The following is a 27017-nucleotide window of genomic DNA, read 5'->3' as shown; positions in this document are numbered from 1 at the left end:
CTAATTGATACAGTAGCAATAGGAAAAAAAAAGTGATTTGGTAAGAGGCAAAATTACCATATTCACTTCGATTAAATCTCACTCCCTTTTTCTCACGCCACGATGACCCCAGAATCAGATAACCCTCTTTTCCTAATGCCTGCAAATGACTTAAGTGGGAGGCAAGTTTAGATTCAAGACACATGAAAGATTGGCGTTTATATTTTGGGGAAAGTGCGAAGGGCTCTTCAATCTTTGAAATGGTGGGTTAACAGGGTTCAAGTGCAAGGGGTGCTTAAATTTGAGGAAATAAAGTAGTCTTGAGATATGCGTTGCTGATATGGTGTGACAAGAACAGGTGCCACTTTTACCCAGAAAAAGAAGAAAAAACTGGCTCACCTTATTACGCATGGCCCTAAGTAGGTCCCGAACAGAATGACCCTTGTAAGTGCGGTATTTGCGTAGATCTGTACAAAGGTAACAACCATGGCACATGAATACACAAGAATGAGCAAAGAGGATGTTGACAAGCTGCAAAAGATGACTGCGCAGTATTCTGAAAGTGGCAATAAGAAATTGTACATTCGCGTTCAAAAGTATGTGACCCAGGGGTTCTGAAGAAGAGAGAGCAAGGAGAGGGAGATCGCCAATCAGAAACCAAAAAACGCACTGCGGCATTTCCATGCCAAGTCTGAACTGCAGCCTTCAGTCTCGCATTACATGCCAAGACATGGAGGAAATTCATTGTTTTTGTACATTAAAAAAAAGGAAAAAAAAAGACGGTGGCAACACCTCTGCAATTACCTTTCTGCAGTTCCTCGGTGATGTGGTCCCGCCAATCACCACGCACCACTTCAAAGCCACCCCGCTCGAGACGACGCACCACCGCGCTGTCTGGCGGCTCCTTCTCAATTCTGTCGCTCACGTCCTTCCGAGAGAAAACGACGAATGGTCACTCTGGCTGGCATTCATTAGCAAAGCACTCTGAAGAATAAGCATCACGAGTCTCGACCTGAAGCTTTCCCTCCTTCTCGATTTGGCCAAGTGGAGGATAGCACTGCCCCTCGACTGATGAAGGCACTGTACTCCAATATAATGCTTCTTGGTGATTCATAAAAACGCTTAACCTTGCACTCAGCCGCGCAACGCTTGAAACAGCGAAGCTGGGCGATCGTAGCCCAGCATTTTCCAAAAGTGCGCACGAACTTTTCATCTTATTACCCATGGTGATAATTTCTTTTCGCGCGTCTTGGGCTTACGGCCGTCACTGCGCGTTGCATAGCGCAGCTTGCAACACCGACACCGCGTTCCAGTGCCGACACCGCATTCCAGGAGACCCGCTCCTGAATGCGTCTCTCTCTCTCTCTCGCTCTCATAGCGCGCAAAACCTCTTCACATAACAGAGTACGAGCGTACGAACGCGCCAGCTGTGGGCGAAGACGACGACGCTCGAACACAATCATATGATTCACATAAATGCATGTTCTGCAAGCGTGGCTGTATGCCCTAGTGGTTATGATGCTCGCTTTGGGACTGGGGTACGCGTGTTTGAATCCCGCCTCGGCAAGAAAGTTTATTTTCTTTCATTTCTTGCTAGTTTCTTGATACGCACCACAATCCACAAAATGCAGGTTCCCTCCACTGCATTCGAGTAGTGACTATTGAGCCCACGGGCAGCACTGCCATCCACTTTTTTAGTCGAAAAGTAGTGTGTCAAAAGGTCTGCATTCATTTCTTGTGCAGATCATGGAGAACGTGACAAGAGTGATTGCATCTGGATATAGAATTCAAGCGACACTGATTACATTCGGAGGTTACAGAGTTAACAAGCCGTCAGGCACTGTCAGGTGGGGGATCTCTGACGGTGCTCAACAATACGGGGCAGCAAACTCACACCACATGTACCGCTGGAGATTGGCTCGTACATACTACAAATGTGAGCTCATACCGCAAACCTGTACCGCAAAGTGAAGGAACACCACAAGCACAGAAACAAAAAATGCGTTCCAAGGCAGCTACCTGAAAGAAGTCCAGCTGCCTTTTTGGGCCCCAGAAGACGGGGTGCTTCACCACCGCCGAGACGGAGGGGCGTTCCTGGGGGTCTGTGTGCAGCATCTGCTCAATCAGGGACTGGCCAAGAGGACCTGCAGTGGGAAAAAAGTTCTGGCATTTATTTTAAACATGTAGTTATCATCTGTGATGACCTACTCTCGAGCAACACTTGGAAGAAAACTCGTTCACACGCATTCAGGCAAGCGTGTTTAAACAAACAGCAGAAACTCTAAACATGTTCAGAAGTAAACCATAAGATGAGATATTTCATGGATTTGAGTCATCCAATGCACAAAAATACATCTTTTCGATGCTTGCACCATATGTGAACAACAAACAGCACTCACATCAAACAAAGATCAAAGACCTTGTCCTTGTGTTGTGTACATTGGTGACGAATACTGGCTGTGATGCACTAAATACTGCTTTAATAGTGACATCGTTAAACCAAGGCTGAATTGCAATTCCAGAATCATAGCTCAAACCATGCAGCTTTAAGTAAGCAATAAATACAGGGGACACAGCGATCACCCATGACGCACCGTGTGTCCCGACATCCGAGAGGTTGTGCCGTCCATGCTTGATGTTGGCCTGCCGTTCTAGGATGTCACCAAATGGGTGCCGACCTCCGCTCAGCACATAGTAGAAGACACAGCCCAGCGAAAACACATCCACAGCTTTTGTCTGTGCAGATAAAGGAAACAGGTTGTGATTAATGCCGATACTCTGCAACACTTCACATTGCCAGAATATATTTCTTTAACACAGCGTAAGGTATAAGCGTAGTTCACTGGCGAGTACACTAGAAAACAAGGCCTGTACACGGTGATCGTTTTATTACTGCACCACGTCAACAGTGACAGCACCAAATATGGTGAAAAAAAGTGAGAATACTAAACATTTTCAGTTGCCTTTATGAGACTGAAATCTGGAATGCCCCATAAAGTTATGTATAAAATCAAGCATGTCATATCAAACATAATTTCGCTTCTATGTCTGCACAAAAAATAGGGATTTGTTCTCAAGCATCATTACACATCAACTGTTCCAGCAGATTGCTGGGACAGTTGATAATAGTGCAGGACCAAGAAGTGCATGGAGGCTTTATGCAAGAAGGAGTTGGTAGGAGCGGGATTTCCAAATATTCCTAAAGGAAATACTGTGTCCCACCATTTCAGCGTTTCTAGGTTGCTGTCAACTTCATAATTACGGTACGAAGCCTCAATTCCTTGAAAGTGGCACAAATAATTAACCACAGCACCCTCTTATACGAACCCGTTCAAAACGTGCGTCAGGCGCAGTGCAGCTTTGGACGTGAAAAAGAAGACTCATCACATCACCAGAAGGACATGTTGCTGGGCTAGTTGGTGCTTACTTAATGTTAATTAAGTGCAAGGGCACAACCACAAATAAGAGATGCACTCTGTGTGTCTCTTCTTTGAGGTTGATGTAGCGGAATCATGTAGCGGAATCAAGTCATCACATGATGTCAGCACTAAAAGCATCAGCAAGCAGCAGCGTCGGTGACAAGGTTACTCACGGCTCGCCCGTGACCCGACAGCATCTCAGGAGCGATCCAGCCGTCGGTGCCAGTGACACCAGACTTTCGCGAGAACGACAGCCGTCCGTGGCTCAGCTTCTTGCACAGGCCAAAGTCCGAGATCATGGCCTTAGCCTCGCCAGCGGCGTTCCGTCTCGAGATGAGCACATTGTGAGGTTTGACGTCTCGGTGAACTGCACAAGCACAGAGCCTTCATGAAGCCATTCAGAAAAAAGTCAATGACGACAATGATAATTTCTGCTGGCGTCAGCTTTGAAACAGGACGCTGACAAATAGTCGCCTAAGTTGCTTGAGATAATCAGGTTTTACTACATCTATTGTAGTCTAACATTGTGCCCGTATCTCCTTTATTGTCTCTCCCTTAAAAGCTCCATAATATTGTACAGTTACCTACGCCTGTGACAACCCTGGTTTTATCAATCTCTTCCCTGCATTTTTCTTTCCACCAATGCTCTAAACAACTCCTGCTTATTTCAAACGCTGACTAGTTTTCTGATGCCTCTCAACAACATCTACTGTGCAGTGCGTTTATAAGAGAACCCGATATAGACAGCTCTTCTGGCTTAGAAAAAAAATATACGAACAGCTCATTTCCCCTTCAATCTTCACACAAAGTGGCATTTGTATGTTTTTGAAAAGACAGGGGAGGGATCAAAAGAAATGAAAATACGGACATGCATTCCAACCTGAAAGTTTAATGAAGGCAGCGCAAAGCCACTCTTATACAGAGCTAGAGCCACATGATTCCAGAGTGTGCAAAGAAGGCAACATAAACACCATTACACTCAGACCAGAAGAAAGAATGCAGATTAACAGAACCTGCTAGGTCAAAGATTTCAAAACAAAGTGAAAATTCCCTGTTGCAGAGCGATACCGACGGAGAACCGACCCACATACTTGGCATGTGACGTATATAAAATGCCTGGGCAAGCTCTCTGGTGAACCGATTACAGTGCTGCGTTACACACATTGGCTGCTCTTTTTTTTTTTTCCCCCCCCCATTTTTGCCGCATTTTCTTGTGCAGGCGCGCGAGTAGGGATGGCGTCAGTTCTGCCGCCACTGGCAGGACTCTCTTTGTTCACATTTCTGCTCAGGTCGCCATGCCCGTGGCACGTCTTCTGTGACCCAACGTGTTCGATTACATCGTACCGTTCAGCAAGCATGCGAAGCAACAGCAGCAGCAACAGTCACTATCTCGCGGCATCAAGTAGAGTGGTCCAGGGCGCAATGGTTGCAACAAAGAGAAAGAGAAAACAACCTTAACTTCGCAACAAAACCGGATATCAGCTGACGCATCGAACAGGCGAGAAGAAGTCTTCCGTTCGGATGATTTCGGAATCCCAAGCAGCACGCCGAGTACACTTCTCTGAAACAAGGCCGAATGCAAGGAGAAGGCAGTGGAGCGCAGTCGTTTGGGAGCTTGCCGTGGGCGAGTTCAGACGTTTGTCAAAACCGAAAACGCCCTCTACAAGTTCTTTCTTGATGTCCACGCCAAACACATCCCTGTGGATGGCTCGATGCTAACCGAGAAGGCCTTTGCGATAGCATTTCAAGAGGAAAACTTCTGTGGCGGAACTGGTTGGATCCAGCGATTCAAAAACTGCTACAGCATTGTCGACAAAGTAGTTTCAGGTGAAAGTGAGGCTGCCAGCATAAAAATGGCTTTCCAAAGAGTGGCATTTGTTAATTTTGCACACTGATATATATATATATTTTTTTGCACCTGAAATCATCGTGGTGTGTTTGTCGACATTGCTGCCTTTGGATACGCTAATCGGTAAGCTCCTATTTGTTACGGTTTTGACCAATTACCAGAGACATGTGGGGGTTTTATTAGAAGCTTTTATATTGGCATAATTTGGTGTATCGAAATAATGATACATCAAACCATTCCACGACCCTCTGGGAATTCGATACATCCAGGTTCGACTGTAACATTTAAAACCTGAAAGACGGACTCTCTAGGCACGCACCAATGTCGAGCGAGTGCAGGTGGTGCAGTCCGGAGGAGGCCTGGTGGAGTAGCGTGATGGACTCCAGGTGGCCCCAGTCCTCCGAGTCAGGACGCTCCACAAAGTCCTGCAGGGTGGCCTCGCACAGCTCCAGGGCAATGTAGCAGAACTGGCGGTCCTCCTCCTGGCGTACATATTTGCGGGCAGGCAAGAAACAGCGATAACAGTCAACATGCACTGAATAAACACTGCAAGCTCAGCTAACACAGTGTGACAAAGACGAGCGGAAGGACGAGCACAAAGGCGAGGACAAAGGTGAGCAACACAGCGCAAGCACTGTCAGCAATTTGTTTCACTTACCTTCGTCCTCGCCTCTGCTGCACAGTTAGCAATGACACAAACAAAATTGCTCAGTTTTCTCTCCACTTAGAGCTTGGCTAGCTTGACTGGGTAAATGGTGTCAGCAAGAAATCCAGCGCACAGAGCCACATAACCGAGAAAATTGCATTTTTTTCCCTTTACAGTTCAGACTGCTGCAAGGCATAACCAGAACGAAAATCTGCAGTGGCAGCTTCAACGGCACTGCCCTGAGTCATGCTGACCACGTGTGCAAACAGAACTTCCAATGTTAGTGCGGAGCTGGGTGGGGCCCAGGCGGGGCTCAGGCTTAACACGAGCAGAGATTAAGAAAACGCCAGCTGGCTCTGATGGGTCTCTCACTGGCTTCATTCATCAAGTCCATGCGCTCCACAAACATAAAAACATATGAAAGCCTGCAGCTCTGCGTCATGCAGGTACTGCAGCAACGTCTGCGGAAATTCGTCCGCCACCTAATGGTTGTAGTTGAATGGCATTTCCGGTTTCAATCCTGCCTTCCTGATCTTATCCAGCTTCCTTTCCTCAATTCTTCCTCTTGCACAGATTTTTCCCGTCTTTTGGTTCTCGCACCGATTTGCTTGCTACCCACACTGACAGCCAGTCTCAAAAGCTCCTTCGAGATTTTGATAACCACAGAGTTGAATCATTCACTTGCGCAGGTTTTTAAAAAGGAGCTGGTTTTGAGGTACCGCTAGGTGACTTTACAAAGTCTGTGCAAATGCAGGTACGACTGCTAATTACTAACATTCGTTTCAGAGCCTTCACTCTTACTTCAGGGAAGCCCGAGATATGCCCATAAGTGTACCACTGATACTGGGGGAAGCATTTTCACCACCACAACCCGTGGAGCACAAGAGAGCAGCAGCACACACCATGCAGAAGTAGCGGACCACATTGGGGTGTTCGTCGGACTCGCGCAGCAGGTCCACTTCACGGCTCGCCAGGCTGATGCAGTCCGGCAGGATGCGCTTGACCGCCACGGGGCGCTTCTCAAAAGTGCCCCTGCGTTTAACGAATTATTGGTGTCAACGGATGACCAGGAAACAGACCTAAAATTACGCAGGAAATCTGTTAAATAAATGACAAATGACAACAAAAATAAGTGGGAGAGACATGACATCAAGATGAGTGCACGTGAAGTCTGTAAAATACCAGCACCTCCGTATCGCAACAGAAATCCATGCAACACATGCGAAACATGAACTAAAGTCCGAATCCGAGCTAGCAGACCAGACCGTCGACTTTCAACCAATTTATTGACACCAGGCGACCCCTTTTTTAAGCATTTATAGACAACAGTTCAAACCACTGCGCACACATACAAAGCAAATTATCACTTCCATTATCTCATTTTTCTGGTCACTTAGTGTCAACAAACCCAGTTGGAAGTAAACTCTTTGTGTTTGTGTTTGCCACTTGCTTATCCTATCTTTTGCGCTGTTCCATTCAAGTATGCAAAACATTAATTTTATACCTATTCCATTATTTTGTAGTGATAACTGTTTTGGGCTTTTTCACCTGTTGATACATCCATCAACAATGGCCATGACACAAAACTCTCACAGGTGTAAAACTACTCAAGATGCAGGAATACCTTTGCTAGAACTCATATTGATAGTGCGTTACTAGTACCACCACAGCAACATTACAGGCAGGGTGGTGAGCCATCCTAAGTCTGCAAAGCAGGTACAAGCGGCCGAACGCCAGAATTAAGTGTGAATAAATCATTTTCCCATATCACAGGAGCTGTTAACAGGTTGAGAGCGACTAGTAGTCAATGTGCATTCTTTAGAGGTCAAAATGAACGTGCTATCTTTCAGCCACATACCACTGTGCCAGATTGCGTGATCAGTGCGACGATTAAACAGAGTCACATCGTCGGTGTACGCACACAGCGTCCACAATGCATCTCTTCATGTTTCATAGACATGGTGCCACGACACCTGCTCTGCGCTTACTGGTATGGTGGCACCGCCTTTACCAGCTGCTGTTCTCCAACCTCACATTAAACGGGCACTGGCATTACTTCATTATAAATTCATTTTTTTTTTAGATGAATGCCCTAGACCTCTAAACTCAAGAAAAAATACTGTCACGCCTCACAGAATCGGACTAAAAATTTTGTAGAATCTTTATTCTTTGACGTATAGTGCTGAAAACTTGTACATATATGTAATGTTATGTGCTCATTTCGAATATAAGGTCCGTTTTCGTATATGTCCTTTGGTTTCAAATTTTATGCAAGCTTCCTTTAATTATGTTCCACAATGATTTGCAAAATATGTGTTCCTTGGATATCACTAAACAGGCTATCAATGTTTTCTGTATGATTCAAGGAGTGCAACAAAATGAATCTTATTGCTCTGCCTTACCTAGAACAAGAGTTGCGAGACTTCAAAGCTTGAAACTCGAAAAAGTTTTTCTGCTGACTAATTCAATACCTCGCAACTCGTGTTCTAGGTGCGGCAGACCAATAAGGTTGGTTTTGTTGCACTCCTTGAATCATAGAGAAGCCACTGATACCCTATTAAGTGATATCTAAGAACACCTAATTGGCAAATCTTTGCGGAAGATAATTACAGGAAACTTGCATGAAATTTGAACCAAAAGAGATAAACGAAAATTGACCTTATACTATTCGTAATAAGCACATAACATTACATATATGCACAAGTTTTCAGCAGTAAACCTCGAAGAATAAAGATTTAAAATATTTTTCGTTGAAGACCCAGGTCCCCCCATAACAGCTTTTCGACAGCCAGTTTCGGTTTCGTTTCTACTGTGTCGTGACGTCACTCTGTATATGGTCACGTGGGAGCAGGACATTGCGATGCTTGGACATTCGCTTCAGCTCGCTCGGTTGCCTCGTAAGAGGCTACTTGTTGCGAGGGCCGATGTAGCAGCATAGCGGAAGGAGCAAAGCATAGCTAACAGATGAAGATGAAGTAAATGCAATGAATGATCCAAAGAAAGAAAACCTAGCTAAGGGTTGCACGTTATTGCTTTCCTCTGAGCAGCCATCTGCAATGCTATTTATGTTCAGAGGCGACTGTAAACCCTACTTGACATACTGCTGCTATTTTCTACAAAGGTTAAAATGAATGTACATTCCGTCTTAGTTCAGTGAGTAGAGGAAGAGAAGTGCAGTGAAATTACAATGTCAAGTATGAACTCACTTGAACACAAATGTTCCATTGCAGCCACGACCAATCACGTCTCGTGTGTCAAAGCTGATTTTGCCCACATGACAGACCCCGTCTTCTGTCACTTCTGCAAGGGGAAAGGAACAAGCAAGAGTAGGATATGACACCCTCGTGTCATTGGCGGCCTTTCAAGGTTCCTTCAAAACAGAAAAAGCTAATCAAACAACGGTGAAGATGACAGAAACGATGACAATGACATGACAACGATGACAAGATGAGAGCAGAAATGTCAACATGATGAAAACATGATGACAATGGTGGCACAACAACAATTATGGTGTAATAGTGGCACAAGGGTTCACACATTGTGAACTTAGCATGGAATGCTGCTTGGTATAACCGGTTTTCATCTACGGCAATTCCTGCCAAGAAAATGGGATGGTGATGCTTACAAAGGTGGTTCCGACCTCAACCTCAGAACGTGAACTGAGGTTGGTAACTGGTGGAAATTTTGCCAGTGAGGTCAACAATTTTGACCTCTACCTCAAGTGTGAATTCAAGGTTGAGCGAGCTTGAATGTTTGGCAAGATTGAAGTTTGAGATCAAAGGTTCCACAGCTGCTTAGGTGCACATTCGCTTCCCCTGAGAATGAGCTGGCAGTATTCAGTAAGATTTTTTCACGTCTACATTTTGGTATACAGTAAACCTTCATTAACACAAACTCTGATATCTTGAAATAATGATTAAGTCGAAGTTCTTTCCGGCCACGATGTCAACTCTATGTGCTTTTCACCTCTTATGCCAAAATTTTTTTCCGACGGACTCTGGATATGTCAATGTCTCAGCTGCTAAAATACCAAAGAAAAGCTGCAACCCAAAAGTTTCCAACTCTGTGTGCAGCTGCGATTGCATCGAAAAGTGAAAACAGAATTCTGCGGCCCCGACGATTTTCCTTCGTGCCCTTGTGGTTGCACCGATCTTCACAATTTCCTGCAAGAGAGGCCCTGACATCACTTCCAGCGAAGCACACCTGCACACTTTGTGCCATGCCAACCAAAGTCACATCACAGAGACCAACCGGTGTAGCAACCTTAGCAACTGTTGCTATTTCCACCACAAACAAGGAAATGATACGCAACTTCCACCAAACTTTTCGTAATGCATCTTGCATTGTTCTGGCATCTTTTCCAAACAGCCTTTTTTTCCAACCCAGATTTCTTCAGTGCCTTCTACTTTGCCATGTGCAGGCTGCCTAGGCAACAGAACAGCATCACTTTCGGTTGCATTAAACCCAGCAGCGAGTGATCGCACTGCACTGAGCTTACTGGCCAAGACAGACAATGCGCTCCCTTCTTTCTATCACCACTCACTCGGCGAGCTTGCTTGCTACCACTTTGATGTGGCCTCTCTCAGGAGCGGTAAGCTGGGAGCCTTCCTTTATCACCCGCTCATTTAGGATGCTCTCAGTAGTGTGCAAATGAGCTTACAGCGCATTAATCGTGGACTCGAGCAACACGATCGGCGCTCTGAAATTGGAGCATGTGAGCAACACGATCGAAGCATACGAGCCCACAGCGTAAGTTTCCGCGAGATTGCAGCTTGATAAGGGCACTAGCTTCATACATGGCGTAAACAGTGACGGCGCTGACGGTCACCCTGCTAAAGGCGTGATAGTTGTGCTCTAACCGCAGTTCATTTTCAGTTCTCTAAGAAAAAATTGTCGGGAATTCATTATGCTGTACAAATTAGCAGTGTCACTTTTTTCCATGCCTAGAATTGGTTCTGAACTCCTCGGATGGCAGGCTTTAAGTGTTATGTTAGGATCAATCATCAAACTTTTTCAGTGACGGTATCCCTGAAAGCGATCAACCGAGAATGCTGCTCCTGGTATACTGAGCTTCTGTCAGGAAGTTAGTGGTTACTGATGTCATTCTGGAAAGGCTCTATATGGTCTATTATATTTTTCTGGTCTCACTTAAATAACTTGAAACTCCTCCTATCCTGGAATTTTTTTCCTGTTTTTACAATATCAATTTAACAAGGTTTTACTGCAGCTTACCTCAGCCACAGGACACCTTGACATAGCATGTTTCCCAGCCAAAACTACATACTCAACTAACTTTTTCATGAAGCATTGCACTTAATTCACTGTTTAATGGCTTTGATAGTCCTGTATCAGATGCATCAGAACATGTTTATGTAAGTTTATGAATGTGAAACGGAAATGACTATGCACATTCAACACTTAGTGCCCAACCTCAAACTAACGAACTGAGGTTGACCTTGAGGACACTGCTTCAAGGTCAAGGAGGGGTCGCTGAGGGTGACTGAAATTTGAGGCGACATCTGTTGTTGAGCGAGGCTGTCACATCTGATTGGCAGTTGAGGTGAAATCAAGGCTTTCAGATTGTTTGCATACCTTACATGTGATAACAGATAGACATCCCAAAAGCTAGAAAAAATAGCCCTAATGTAATAATAATAATAATAATAATAATAATAATAATAATAATAATAATAATAATAATAATAATAATAATAATAAAAGAATAAAAGCTTACCCAGAATTTGACTGCCACCACTGACCCTCAGGTTCCCACTCCGTGACGAGCGCTGGTACTCTCTCGCCTGGAAAGGACAAAGTGCGAGGTCAAAGCAGTGGCTATCAGGGGGCTGTTATTCTGCATGACGATTCTTTACCTTAGATTCCATACTCTTCTTATAATTCTTCCTGCAAAACGGCCAATCTTAGTGACGATAAGTTTGTAGTACAGACATACACATACAGATAGATAAAGGGGCAACACACAAAAGCTATCTATCTGTCCGAGCTGTACCTGCGACACGTGTCATTCTATCATATTACTGAATCAACAAGCCCAAATGCCCGCAATGCCAATTTTGGCAATAATAGTTGCACGGCAGTGTGCAAGCAAATGATGAAGGGTGAAAAATAATAGAAAAGGAATCACCGCTAAATTTGGGTCCAGGCATTCAGTGGATTCGGAAGTTCGCAATTCAGCCAAGTTTCTGCTATTCAGATTTATACGAACAACTGAAGTTCATCAAGAAAATGACCACGGCCCGACCTTCAGGACCACAGCTCAACTATCAAAGCCATTCGTTAGTATACTGAGCATACTTGACTGTTGCATGTTGTGTACCTCATCACATGAGATTCAACATATAAATGTTAAATAATATACGCTCAGACACAATCACATTCCACCTGGTCTCTGTACCCTGTCAGAAAATACTGGAGAAAGGCCCTCTACTACACTGTTCAGTTCCGAAATTGATTATCAGGAAGCATATTTAGCAGTGTTCTGTTGCATTCATTTTTTTGTCTTGCATGCTTCCACTTTGTGTTTACATTCTTGAGCTCCTGTAAAGCCTTTCAGTTGATAGACAGCACTTATATCATTTCCTTTGTTGTAAGCAAACATTACAGTTCCTTTTACTAGTATTGCAGAACAAATATATTGCAAAAGTACCTGTAAAATAGTTACAATATGTTTCAGAGGTTTCAGCTACACCATGCAAATTGCCAATCTGTAGCATTAGTGTTTTAAGTTCTGCACATTAGTTAATTCTGTTATTCTTTTTCATACCACGTGTGCACGGATGGCATTTCATTTTCTGTGTTAGGTTGTCGGTACTCTGTAAACCACTCTAGGCCTAAACTATCCTTTTCACTACGCTGTCTGGTGTCAGACAGTGCACTGCTGATCTGAGTCTACAGTGCTCAACGATTGAAGCGCGATACACGAACCGCACGGCGTCTGACGCTTTTTTCGTCACCGGGGAGCACTGTGTGATCGCTGGAGGTCGAAATGCAGTCAGAATTAGGCACAAAGGTTCTTTGCTTTCATCACACACCACAATACATCAGCTCGGTGTTCCCAGCTACAACCGAATAGAGCAAAAAGCACTGGCAGCCATGCGCTCCGAGTATCGCGTTTCAATCGTCGCTGAGCATTGTACATGACCACAGGGGACGCTCACGCTACGATGTTGCAGCTTATCGTCAGTGGTTCACTTCTCCATTACGAAGCTAGTGATCAAGATTGTCATTCACTTGTTCATTCACCTTATTAACTTATCCATACATTCATTCACTCCCTTCGTCATTCACTCATTTACTCATTCTTCCTTCCCTCCCTCCCTCCCTCCCTCCTCCCTCCCTCCCTCCTCGCTCGCTCGCTCACTCATTTACTCATTCTTCCTTCCCTCCCTCCTTCCCTCCCTCCCTCCCTCTCTCTCACTCACTCACTCACTCACTCACTCACTCACTCATGCTGTTCTAACTGTAGCTAGCAAGTGCTTTTCAACACATTATTCTTATAAAAGCTTCTTTTTGTAGGTAGCAAAGCCTGCAGAAGACCTCCTCCATACCTGGGGGTAAAGGTAGGCCACTGCTGCCGCCATGCTTGCCAGCAGAATCACCAGCGTCATCTGGGACCAGGTAAACTGGCCCAAGGTGGACAGCAACGTGTCTTCTGGAGGCCACGCCGGCGTCTCGGTCGCCGCATCAACACGCCGGCGCCGCTGACGCGCAAGGCTGTCCCCCCTGGCCCTGGCGCCCTCCTTGCCAACCCAATCGTCCCCCTTGTGGTTGAAGAAGGGAATGGGCCTCCAGCTTTTGCCATCGTCCCCGATCTCCCAGTTCCCTCCTCCCGGGCCAAGACCGTCAACGTCCTTGGTTGGGATAACCTGCAGTTCAAGCAATCGTCTTCCGAACCGCACCCTGAAAATTACGGAATGCTCCTCCGTAACGTCATTAATGAACATACATCTACCCAGGTCTACCTGTAGACACATGGTTAACAGCAATGAAGATGGCCATGACTGTGATGGAGATTTACTGTGAATAAATGTACGTTCTGTGAAAATAAATTCTGCAGGTTCCTTTTATTTTCAGTTCTGATTATGGGAGTTGAAAGCGTGCAACTTCTTTTTCATTCGAAAAATGGACACAACTTAAATTTGGGTGCACATTATCTTCTGTTCTCTGCATTCGTAAAAACTTTGTGTGTACATAAGAATCGAGGTAAACACGTAAAGTATTGTGTGAGACACTTTGTGCTTATGCATACCCGTTCCTCTATGTGCACTTCGTCTGAGGGCACATCATGCTGGTCCCTGACGCGCCGGCTCGTCGGATCTTCGGACTGCGGTGGGCTTCGGTACCCGATCTGGAGCCTCGAGAAGAGCACGGCCACCATGGTGTTCGGGTACTCGTAGTATCCTGGCAATACACAATGCTTATCATGTCAGTCACGTTGCACGTACGTTGTGATTGTCTACTGATTGTCTTGCATTGTTCTTTTCTCTTACTTTCTTTTTCTTTTTTTCTCATTATACTTTGACAGGAAAGAGATGGGGGCAGAACAACAGGCATCAAGGAAGCTAATGGGCAAATAAAGTGCTACAAATGGGGGCACATTACAACCAAGGAATGCATTTTTTGTAAATTTCATAATCTGCTTTATTTTGTCTTCACAATGTTTAGCACGAAAGTACCACATAGCACTATACTGACATATATTTTCGTTTCTATTTTGTGTGCTCTAAATAATTTTTTTCTGAATTGTGGATGATTAGCAACTATAGGAACTGTATCATTAAATGTTGCATAGTATAGATGTAGTACCACACTGTACAATGTGCTCACTATAAGGCACGGCTAGAAACTATTGTAAATAATAATGATAAGACGAAGAACTCTTCATTGTTTGAGTTTAAAAACAAGAAAAATACCCTGGAAGGGCATGCAAAAGGCATTATTCAGCGGGCACGTACTTGAAATATGAAAGATGATGTATATCAGTCACTCTACCTGGCTTTGTCTTCTTCTTTATTGACCAGTGTATACATTTTGCACGTAATAAAAACACTCTGTCTGTGTTTTTCGCTTAGTATGTGTGCGCCGTGAACACCATCGAAATGCATTATTCACACCTGACTAAGTCCTGTCCACTGGTAAGGAGTAGAAAGCAAACACTGGCAGTAATCAGACGTTTACAGTTAAAACATTAGCATGAGACATAACACACAAGCCAGAGTAGACCATTACAGTACACTGAGTAAAATACATAAGTAAGCAAAATTTATCAATTCAAAGAGAAAAAAAGAAAGAACATACAAGAATAAAACCTACGAAAGAGATTGCAAATGTTTAGCAGACATGAACGGATTGTGGTGTAGTAATTATGTGATTAGGAGTGTGTGGATGGTACATGTAAAATGCACTTCTAAACAGTTCTGTCGAGCTAAGTCAAGCATTTCATAGTTTGAACTTAAGAATTTAGGTATTTCGTGACCTAGCTTTCTGAAGCGGTACAGTAAAACCTCGTTACAAGAAACACTCAAGAGACCTGGGAAACATGTTTCTTGTAACCAAGGTCTCTTGTAACCAAAAGTTCTAAAAAACACTGAGGAGTCCGACTAGATCACTTTATTATACATCAGCATCAAAGTCATCTACAGGAAATTGCTCAGGATGGCTTAAAGAAGTCATTCATAGTAGTTTGGTTTTTAGTGACTGCAGATTGTATTAGCTTTCTTCCCAACATCTGGAGGTAAAGCACTTCACTTTGCAAGCCTTCCTGTTGCTCACAATACCTTTCAAGTCCTCTTAGATGTTATTTAGGGAATGAAAATTGCAGCGCACACCGGTTGGTATGATGTCGGCCAAGTTGCGTGACCATGTCGGGGTTCTGTCTTTTCTAAATAGTGAAGAATTTACTCTAGGGACCTAAAGAAGTTGTCCTTAGCAACCGAGTGTCTATTGTACCCATGTCTCTTGTATGCAATGTTATTAACAAGGGCGAACATAGGAAAACCAACCAAACATTAGTAAGGAGACCCTAAACGAACAAAACATAATATATATACAGGAATGGAGAAATGAAAAGTATAGCTCGAATTTCACAGGCACAGCTAACACGTTTCTCAATTTGGTGATAAGCCCTACGGAGCGTGCAATATTCATTTGAATATATTCAACATGTTGTGACCAGAAGCGAGTGCTCCTGAAAAATAATGCCTTCAAACATAATCGATCTCTCTCTGGAGAAATGTGCTCACCATTGTTTGCAATTGTGGCATCTTCATTTTTATCTGGCGCTGAAAAAATTATGAATTGAGTTTTTTTTTTTTAGATTCAGTTCAAGTTTACTTAATTGTAGCCATGTCGAAAGTTTGCAAAGATAAGCGCTTGCCTCTCTTACAATATTGCAATAGTTCTAGTATCTTGTAAAGAAGATGTGTCATCGGTAAATATTATTGTCTTTAGTATTTGACATACTGACTATACTGTTTTTGCAAAGCAGAAACAAGACTTTTCTAATATGCAGTCACAATCCCTGCAGGAAAAGTGATACCCTTACCCACGGTGCCCTGCACCAGTTCCTGAAGGTAACTATCAAATAATTTTAATGATGCACCTCTCACACCGTAGTGATGCAAATTGTTCAATAGTCTCCTATGTTTTACAGAATCAAATGTGGATCTAAAAGAATGTCAATGGTTAAAATTTTTTTGCAATAGTATAAATTATTATTATTATTTTTTTTCCAGCAGCGCCAATTTCATGGAGCATTGCTTGCAAAAACCATACAGTTGTTAGACAAGGATGTTTCAAGATAGTGGTAAACAGTAGAACCCCACTGATGCACTTTTGGGGGGACTGTGGAAAAAAACAACATAACAGCGAGAAAATGTGACAATGACGAAGGCCCCCAATCACCACAGAAATATCAGAAACAGCTCTTCACGCATGTATAATAACAGGGACAAGAACTATGTTCTGTGACAGTGGCCCCTATCCACTCATAATATGCCTCACTGCATAGCACCTCTGTTAAGTGGCGAAACTGACTTTACAGAGTCGGCATGAACTATAACCTAAATGCAAGTACAGGAGTGTTCTTGCATTATTAGAACGTGGCCGTCATGACAGGCAATTGCATCGTGGCTGAAGCTACATGGCGAATCTTGAGGCAAGAAATGGCTGGGCACACAGGTGGCGCCATCCCGTTTACAGTGAGCGAACTAGCCTACAAAAAGGGGTCTACACTTGTAGACACCTTTCTACATCGAAGAAGGAAAAGCAAGAACTTCTACAGAGCTTCTGTACACGTAAAAGCGATTTAAGCGGATGTGTTAGTGCGCCAACAAGTCCGGCAGAGCTTGACAGTTTGATGTCTGTTTCAGTCTCTCGGGACATATACTGAATCAGTGTAGCCTGCTACTTGTTACAGTTTCACATTCTCCAAACTGTGGAAGAGCAAAGTGAGAAAATAAATTTTAAATTACAGTGGCGCTCTCTATGTCTAATTTCAACATAAAATCTGTAGTAAGTAACATTTTTTGGGGGTCTCGGAGTCGCTCCTCAGGACCTGAATAAAGTTCATTGTCTGTCTGTCTGTTTCATTCAATAGGTTAAACAAATGCAAACGGGAGCGTGGGACTATCTTACGGAGTGCTGTCACCCATGCGTTTCCCTTCTATAGCTTTCCCTTCACTGCCACAGAAAGAAAGATGCCACCTGTGAGTATAGTTCAGGCTGTCTTCTCTAGTGAAAGTGGCGCTCTTTAGTGGTGGAGAGAGACATCTTTTTCTTCCCCCTCTTTCCTATCCCGTCCTTTGCTTCTTACAACTGGCTTTGTTTAACTTCTTTTACCTCGGTGATGGTATACGAGTAGGGCCCTTCGCTATCGTGCAAAACCCAAGAATTCCTGATTTTTGCACTTCGAACAAAATTGATGAAAATCGGGTTAAACCCGATATCTCCACAAATTCTGCCCTTTCATAAAGAATAATAATAAATGCAGCTGTTACAAAACTAACAAATGCTGCTCACCTTTCATGAGCAAATGGTCAAGATAAATCGTATTATTATTATTATCATTATGAATATAAGAATGTGGTATATGCCTCGTTTTTGCTTAACACTCAAGTGAAAACTGGCATATAAAAAAATATAACATATTCAAGCACCTGCCACCCTTGTGTGAATGAAAGCTTGTTGCCTATTTAACAGCCGCATTTACATGAAAACAAGAATGGCGCACTGCATTATGTTTACATGTAAATGGTGGTATTGCGCTGGGGAGAGAAAAAACGCACCATTGACGTTGCTCCACATTGCGAACGGTAGCTGTGACTTCGAGAGGACGTTTGCCCCACTACGTTACATTCAAACAATGGTGCTTGGTTCATCTACACAGTATTTTATTAATTTTGTTGCAAAAGCATGTAGTGGGAACCAGTAAAACAGGAGAACAGTAGGCAAGGATGAAAGGCCCGACAAGTCTAGGATGGACATAGAAATGCTCCCAACGCATATGATAACGTACATCAACAAAGCCCTGTAATACAAGGAAAAGCATCGCACGCCCCTGTACCCTACTTTTCGTATTTTTTTTCCTGTGTTAGAAAGTGCAGAAAATAAAGTATATAAAGGGATTCCCAAACCCGACTCTATTTGTTGTTTTTGTGAATGCGGTTTCTTTCAAATGTATTAATATTGCCTGATAACGAGCATTTGTAGAGATGAGTTTGTCACACGACTTGCAAGTAGCTCTCTTTACTATTAAAAGCTCCTGTGAGGGATTTTTGCTTGCTTAAAAAGAACATTACTGCGCAACGGAATGCGTGTGTTAATTGCCTGTAAAACTTACCAGAAAAATCCCGTACTTTGGGCTACCAGACCACAACAAACGCCCATTTCCCCCTGGTTTCCCTCTTTAAAAGTGACACCCAATTTTTACCCCCTAAAATTAAAAAATGTAAAACCTGAAAACGAACGACTCTACATATGAGTAAGCCCCAAGCACGGCGTCAACCAATCACAGCATGTTGGCTAATCGTTTCAGTTGGCGGCGCTACTGTGTAGTATTCGCTGCTACAGCATTGATGAAGTGGACGAGAGGAAAAATCTTTGGCTGGCAATCATTGGTTCTCGTGTTGAATCCCTGTGGGACCCTGCAGACCTTCTACTTCTTTATAAACATCTCGCGAAGCAATCTGGTATTCCTGCAACACACATCGACACAACCAACGCGGATGTGAAAATAACTGGAGGAGTGAGCACATAACAGCTATTGCTGTAAAATAAAGTTGCTATCGTTGCAATTTAGTGTGGCATTGGTATTTTTGATGAGCAGTCATGAAGGCATGAATCCACTGATGCTGTGCTGAACTGCAGTGATCCAACCCTTTTCCAATTAATCCTCACTGCATGCAAATATGCGTACGTAATCGTCCACTCATTCTATCAGGCTTCGCTGTGAACAAGACAACTTTTGTTGGGATCCGAAATGTTTTGCCTTCGTGTTTCTTTTTTCGTTCAGTTCTTATTTCATTGTTTGTGCTTGGTGTCCATTTTTGTGTCTAGCAATGAATCATGCCAGCAGTTTATCATCAAACAGTTAACTACATAAGTTACTGTTGGAAATTGATTTTTAAAAAAACTGCGCAGTAGGCTGTAGCTCACTTACCAGAAACGAAGGATCGTTTTTTCGTGCCACTTCCCGGTGACTCAAAGTCGTCGGCCGTCGCCCCCGTTGCACGGCCACCTGGCGAAATGGGACCTTCCAGGAGAGGTATCCTTCGGTCTCGTGACTGTTGTTGGGATTGACAGGAAATTAAAAGTAAAATTATCTGTTTTTAAAATGTGATATGATTAAGAAGTTTCAAATCTGCAAGGCCAACAAAGAAACAGGTAGCATTAAACTACACACCAGAAATAAGTGAGTAAAGAAATTAACAGGAGCAATGCACACATCTCCTTTGGCTGCACTCGCGTGTGGGAAACAGAGCGAGCCTGCATGTTATGACTTTGTGGGGTACTCAACTCCTGGGGATAAAAGCAGAAACTGATTCGCAGAAAATTATTTTGGGCACTCAGACACTTAGCAGTATACGTTTTTTCCTACAGTTTAAAAGGCATGGGCTTTCATGTAAAGCCAAAAAAGAAAAAAGAAAGGCAAATGACAAGTCAAAAACGATGCATCAACTTAAGTGATTCAGTGTTGTTCCTAGGCATCCATTGAAAAGTTTCTATTTGTTCTGGAACACTGCATGCCACTAGAAAGCCAAGACTAGAAGACAGGGAAAACAAACATCCTCACCATCATCACCGGCATGTTCTTGTCCACCAGAGCAGCCAGCGCATAGCTCGCCTTGGCGTGCTCGCCAACGTACAGTGCCGGGCTGGAGGAAGATAGAAAAATAAATACGCATGAATCGGTGCATCTGATCACTTCAATGACGTAACTATATAACAGCCGTATGAAGACAACAGACAACAAATCCAATGGAAGCATTGTAGAAATTAACCTTGCTTTCTCTTTAATTCTAACCTAGAAATAAGAATGGAAAAGGAAATAAATGTTGAAACAAATTACCACAGCTGGGAGCTGGAACCATGATCTTCGCATAACACAAATACACATACAAATAGCCAACGTACTCCATGCACATATCCAAATGCCTAAGCGCTCCACGTACACGAATACGCAATAAAGTGAATAAGGGGACAGGCACCGCCGCTGCACAAGGTAGAGCACTGCACACATCCCGCAGAGGTTGCGGGCTTCGCACTCACCAATGGCAAGTTATCATTTCTTCCATGTTCATTTCCCTTTTTTCCTTATCCCTACAATTAAATTAAGAAGAAACAATTAATGTCTCCAACGTTTTCCCTGGATTCATTCTCTGTTGGCTTCGTATGGTTGTTACAGTGAAATCCTTATCATTCGAAATCTCTCAATTTGAATTCATGGATAATTCAAACTGCTCTGTAGGTGCCGGCAAAGTCCTATGTATTTTAAACGAGAAAAACTCTCGTGAATTTGACCTCCCAAAACGCCACCTCCAACACTGGGCACGCGGGGGACGACACGCGTCAGAACAAAAAATACAGCACCTCAGTTGCCCTGATTGTCGTTGAGCTCAAGTATAAAACATGTTGGTCACTGATCATATGCTTACGTACTTACGTTTTTCTTCATATACAAGTGATCCTTCTATTACATTGCATTTCTATATATTACAGTGCTGTTTTTCTTATGTGGTTGTATTAATAAATTGTAGCACTGTTTAAAACATTGTATAAATGATCTGTTGTGCTGACACATCTGGTCCTAAATGCCTTTTTTTAGCTTGTACAGACTGCAATGAGATTCCTGCGTGCACTCCTTTCTAGTCAAACGTCTAAGAGCCCAAATAGTTAGCTTGTAAAAAATATCGCCTTGCAATTGAATTTCAATCTCCATTAGGATTCATAATAAACTTATAATTGGGAGTACTTGAATAGCGAAAAATTCGAATGGAATTGAACCCGAATATTTAAAAAAAAAAAGAAAAAGCCTTCAAATATTGAATCGAATACCCAATACATTCAATTTCTAAACAAAGTGAAATCTAAAGCTTGTGTGGAGTCTGTTTCAATAGGCTCATCTACATCATGTGATACACTTGATGCCATTAACAACTCGATATCTGGTCTAGTAAAAAACTGTTAAAAAATTTAAAAATAAATAAAGGAAAAGTGATTGTATCTGGTGCACCATGACAATGACAATGATGAAACACAGGTACAGCATGTCACCAGACACATGTAGTGCAGTGCAGCGCTGGCTGAAGGAGCTGAGTGCAATGCTACAGCACAGGGCACATCGTTTGAAAGAAATTCAAACATGGCGAGATTGGCGAAAGAATAATATGCTCTGCCGAACTCAAGACAAGTTTGTAGGCTGCCTTAAGGCATGCATATTTAATGACTAGAAACTATTGTGCAGAAGACATCTTCTCAGGGCCTTCGTTCGGAAAACTGGTTCATCAGCGTGTCAACTGCCATTATCCTGCACCATAATCATTCGGCAGAGTCACCACCTGCATCGGTATTTCTCCATGTAGACTGCTACAAATGCTGTCTCTTGTACCAGCAGTAGTGAAACAAAACGAATATTCAACAATTTCAAATGGTCAATTCTTGAATCAAATAGAGCAGAACAGAAAAGACTATTCGATTCATATTCAAAATTGTGAATATTCGCGCAACCGTACTGATATCACACGGCACGGTCACCACTCACTAGAGTGTGGTGTGCTGCGACGGTTCCAGCAGGTTCTTGTTCCAGGAGGAGCGCTTGAGCCGCCCCGTGATGTCCTCCAGGGTGCGGTGAGCCACGGGCGTGAAAGGCAGACGACGCAGCGTGCCCTCTTCGCCGACATCGTAGACGGCGACGACGGGGCTTCCCAGTTCCCGCTCCCACAGGAAATCACCTGCAATGCACCCCACCCGCAATCAGTCACGGGGTGGTCGGTGATGAACCCTCAGATTTCATCAATTGTACCAGCTCCAAAATACTGCTTCAAAACAAAACAGACGCTGACCAAGACGAAGAAATTATGGAAGACTTTCCACACTTCGACCCCCCCCAGAAGAAGCTTGCTCCCAATCAAGACTCTTGCACTGGGGCAGGAACATCAAGTTTCTCACCTCAATCAGTGTCTGTTGTGTTTTCTTCGTGATTCATCCAAACCAGAGGAGATTTTATCAGACCTGACATTATACCATTTCAAACTGTAAGCATGCTCCGGGCATCAGGCGACAAGGGTCTTTATCTCTCTAATATGAATCCTTTCAAATACAGTTGGGCTCAATCCCAGTTGAGTGGTGTCACATGGAAACTCTACCTACCATTGACGTCAGAATGGCAGCTGACTTCAACTGAGACCAGCAATCGAAGTTGAGGCAAGTCAACTGACAAAATGGTGGCCTCCCGTGGGACTAGTTGCTTCAGTTTTGTATTTTGACAATACAGTTAAACCTGCTTATAATGAACCTCCATAGAACGAATTCCTGGATATAACGAAGTTTTTCTATTCCCCGCCGTTACTCCATAGAAGCACATGTATTTAAGACCTCTACGTAACGAAGTGACAGCGAGAGAACCCCTCGATATAACGAATTTTCCCCTCCCACAACTTAGAGACTTCGCCCAAAATTTTGTCATTTTTGCGCGAGCAGCAACCGGAAGCACCTTCTCCTCCGCGACGGAATACGAAGCGAGCGCACGTGTGCATGTGTGCGTGTGCGAGCCGGGACTGCATCCCTCGATCTGGCGATCTTGCCACCGCGGGCGTGACCTTTCCCCCTCCCTTCATTCAAACCTGGTCCTGCCGCTTGCTGCAGCTGGCCTAGCCCGCCAAGCCAGTACTCTCTCCTTTTCGATTGCCGACGCGCTGTCAAACGCTGGCGGCGTGTGGAAGCGCCGCTGGAGAAGCGAGCGAAGTGACCTTCGTGCTGTTGTCTATCGCTTCAACGCAAACTGAGCGCCGAGAACACACGGCACGCACAAAGCTACAAGCCGCCGACACACCTACACTGCTAGACTCTGCCCTCAACACAGATCGCGCAGTACGCAGTTGATGCTAGAGTACAACGCCGCTCATATCCCTCCCTCCCCCTCGCTCCCTCTCCGATGCCTCGAGCGCAACGGAAGAAGGCGCGCTCCCTCCCTGCTTTTCTCTATTGCGCGTGCGAGATTTAGACGCAGTCGTCGGCTCCCCTCGCACGTTTTTCAAAACCAATTTTAGGTCCACAACGCCTCATAGACACTATCTTTATATAGCAAATACGGATCTCAAGGGCCATACTTTTGCTGGCGGAAACCGAAAATACGTCATAGTTGTCGCCCCCGGCACTTTGGGCGGCCAATGCCATCATCAAGCCACCAAGCCAAGCGGCATGAAAAGTCAAAATGGCCGCTCGGGCCGGCGCGGGGTGGCAGTTCGCAACGTATGATGCAGGAACGGTCCCACAGTTGCGACGCAACAGCGGGGTTACCAATGCATTTTGTTCTATGGGAGCTGTGCCGGGACCGGCCGAAAACGACGTAACAGCCGGGAAAACGCAGCCCCCGGGAACGTAACAGCGGGGTTCTACTGTAACACTATACGACGCTATGACGTCATCGTGACGCTCGCTCTTCGTTTCCGATGCCTCGCGCTTGTACGAAACGACACGCGTTCACGCATCCAGTACCTGGTGCGACATTCCAAGGATGAGTGATTCGACGAAAACGGAAAACGGGTGCGCGTTACAAATGAGGGCGCGTTAGGATCGAGTAAATACGGTAAGCATCTCTTTTTCGAATTTTCGTGCTGAACCTGCATATAACGCAATCCTCTTTATAACAAAGTTTTTCGGGAATTTGTCAATTTCGTTATATCCAGGTTTAACTGTAGAATGATAAAAAAAAAAAAAACATGAGTGCAAAGGTTATTTCTGCATATGAAAGGTTATGTGGACATTATTCGTTACCAAAATAAAATGGTGCAAGCACACTCACAGATTTCTTTTTCTCGAATACATTCAAGGTATGATCATGTGTCTGGAGAGGTGCGAGTCAATGAACTCAGAATGCACCATGTAATAGCCGAATGAATCTATTCAGCTGTACGATTACAGGCACTTTAATTTGTCTTTGGGCTTGACGGCAGTTGAAAGCGGCAATGTAACATGAGTATGAGAGACAGAAGCATCCCCAGTGAGCAGCAAAATAACATTTCCACTGTTGCTCATCCCTTGAAAAAGTGCTCTAAATGGCAAATCTGGCTGAAAAAAGAGGTGTTAACTGAAAATGCTCCGAACTTTGTGGTCACTTCTTAGATGCTGTTCTCAATAAAGTGGCATATTATAGTTCTGCTGTCCAGAGGTTAGTGCAGGCAAACTTCATCAATATAGTGTCAGCGTGGTCACAAATCCCAGTCCACCACTTGAAAAAAAGAAGAAACGATCTCACCAGTGTCCTTATTAAATGTCAGCACCCGACCACTTTCACTCGACGTGAAGTGGGCCAAGTCTGTAAAGAATAATCATTGCACATTAACAAAGTAAGAAAATGAATGTAACAAAGGAACATAAATTTCTGTGAAAGCCAGCTGACACGTTTCTTAGCATCACTGCAGCAAAATGTCGTCGCATCTCTGAGCACTGCCACTATCCCTAGCATAGGCGTGACACTTCACATGGGCAGTTAAAGTGCCATATTCTGAATGTCACAATTTTCCAGCCCACAGCAGTTTTAGCAGGCACTCACAACCAAAGCAGATTTGACAGTTTTACATATGTAACGCTACATCTGTCTTCACAATGTTTTTGAACAACTTGTGTTTGGTGGAGCCAATAGGCACTACGCATCTATTACGCAACACTGTAGAGATATACGATGCTATACATTCGTTGCCATGGAAAAGTATAACACGATACGGCACAACACACTATGTGAGGCGTTGAAGTGGAAGAACAAACACTCTGTTTTTATACACTTCTGCTACCTTAACAAGCGTGAAGTCAGAGTGCTGAGCAAGACACCTAACGTCCCATCAGCAGGAGAATGTGAAACCACCACCTGCGGTTGCAGCTGCCAAGGGGACTGTTCTAATGTGATTTGGACAATCCCACAGTCGGGGCAATCCCAGGCTGACCAGTACATTGCTTAATTACGATGCTTAATGCTTTGTTATGTCATTGATGTGAAGAAACTGTTTTGCAATGTTCCCCATGCATTTTACTGTCCAAGGTTCCTCTGTTTGTATTTGGTGATAAACAATGTTTGAAAGGGAAAATCTGTCATCCACTTGAATCGTTGCACGAAGCTACAAAGAAATCCATACAGGTTTCTCGGAAAGAAGGACTTGCAGTTGAAGAAAAATTGGTCCTGGTTCGTCCATCCCCGACCATAACAAATTTTTCTTCAACTGCAAGGCCTTCTTTCTGAGAAACCCGCATAGATTTCCTTTTTAAGCTTCAAACTAAATTTCAGGCGGTTGACAATTTTTCTCTTTCATAAGCTTTCCTCCACCCTGTAGGAATTCATGGAACGGATTTGCCAGAAACAGTCTCTCCTTTATACGGTGTTTTAGGGTTGTTTGTAATGTCTCCTGTATTGGCTCCGCCAATAAGATAATTTCATTGATGAATTAATGCATGCGCATCAAAATGAAGTCATATTAGATGCCAAGCACTCCTACAGGGCCCAGTGAGACAGACAATTCCTACACAGTAGTCTTTCACTCTGTGTATGGAAAGGCTTTTGGTGAAAATGACACGTGAAACCTACGTCAAACATCTCACTGGGTCCAATTCCAAAACGCAAACCAACTGGAACCAGGGTCTAACCAGTAAAGACCAACTGCATCTCGGGGCACAAACCAGGCGAGCCCAATAAGTCTTTTTTGAATGGGAAAGCATAGGGCCCGCACATTTCAGGAATAGATATTCCAAAACTGTCACTGCCTCTTAGGATTTGTCAGTAAACGAACATGCCTTCAGCGCTGACTGGCTTCAATTCTCGCAAAAGCAGCATGTGTTCTAAAGTAATAAATCAAGACGTTAATTAGATATCCTTGGTTAGTTAACTCATCAGTGCACATCCCTGAACTGCTGACAGTCATGGCCACAAACGACAGGCTGTCGGAAAATTAACTGCAGAAGCGTACGCAAGTCGGCTGGTTAGTTCATGACATGAGACAACAGCACAGTGGTCGGTCCCTTTTTGATGTCCTGTTGTTTTGTGCTGTTTCGGGACCAAATTGTGGAAAATGTTTTCGTTTATCTCGAATAGTTTTTCTCGGGCAACCACTGCATCAATTTCGATGAGGTTCACTGCATTTAAAAAAAAAAAAGTCAAAATCTAGTGATCGTAAAGCAGATTTTTTTTTTATTTAGGCCGTCACTTTTCTTTGAAATAGTTGCTGAAACTTGCAAAATTTAAAGAAGCTAAGGTACCAAGTTTTCAACCCTTTAATTCCAGTACTAAATAATACCACAATTTCATAAACTGCACCACAATAATACACCTAAAGCAGACAAAATGTACATTGTACATCACTATGAAATATGCCACGAACTCAGTAGAACTTCTGCAGAA

The 27017-nt window shown here is 43.7% G+C and overlaps 1 protein-coding gene across 3 annotated transcripts in view; it reads right to left on the bottom strand.

Moving 5' to 3' along the window:
• The window catches only part of LOC119453260 (serine/threonine-protein kinase/endoribonuclease IRE1-like), a 57488-nt gene that overhangs the window by 14572 nt on the left and 15899 nt on the right, over positions 1 to 27017 (bottom strand). For 2 of the 3 annotated variants that reach the window (XM_049667673.1, XM_049667674.1), the window contains exons 8-23: positions 24888 to 24947; positions 22173 to 22362; positions 20205 to 20286; positions 19572 to 19695; positions 16156 to 16194; positions 14163 to 14314; positions 13462 to 13779; positions 11628 to 11694; positions 9100 to 9193; positions 6796 to 6925; positions 5567 to 5729; positions 3572 to 3765; positions 2574 to 2715; positions 1999 to 2123; positions 784 to 907; positions 379 to 446 (exon numbers count right to left, since the gene is read on the bottom strand). In XM_049667673.1, coding sequence (XP_049523630.1) covers positions 379 to 446; positions 784 to 907; positions 1999 to 2123; positions 2574 to 2715; positions 3572 to 3765; positions 5567 to 5729; positions 6796 to 6925; positions 9100 to 9193; positions 11628 to 11694; positions 13462 to 13779; positions 14163 to 14314; positions 16156 to 16194; positions 19572 to 19695; positions 20205 to 20286; positions 22173 to 22362; positions 24888 to 24947 — 2072 coding nt within the window. The remainder of the gene's footprint in view (positions 1 to 378; positions 447 to 783; positions 908 to 1998; positions 2124 to 2573; positions 2716 to 3571; positions 3766 to 5566; positions 5730 to 6795; positions 6926 to 9099; positions 9194 to 11627; positions 11695 to 13461; positions 13780 to 14162; positions 14315 to 16155; positions 16195 to 19571; positions 19696 to 20204; positions 20287 to 22172; positions 22363 to 24887; positions 24948 to 27017) is intronic. The other variant, XM_037715286.2, reaches the window with a different exon arrangement.

This window comes from Dermacentor silvarum, chromosome 5 (assembly GCF_013339745.2).
Source record: "Dermacentor silvarum isolate Dsil-2018 chromosome 5, BIME_Dsil_1.4, whole genome shotgun sequence".
NCBI lineage: Eukaryota > Metazoa > Arthropoda > Arachnida > Ixodida > Ixodidae > Dermacentor > Dermacentor silvarum.
Note: the sequence above shows the minus strand (reverse complement) of the source record. Positions and strands in the feature narration are given on the sequence as shown.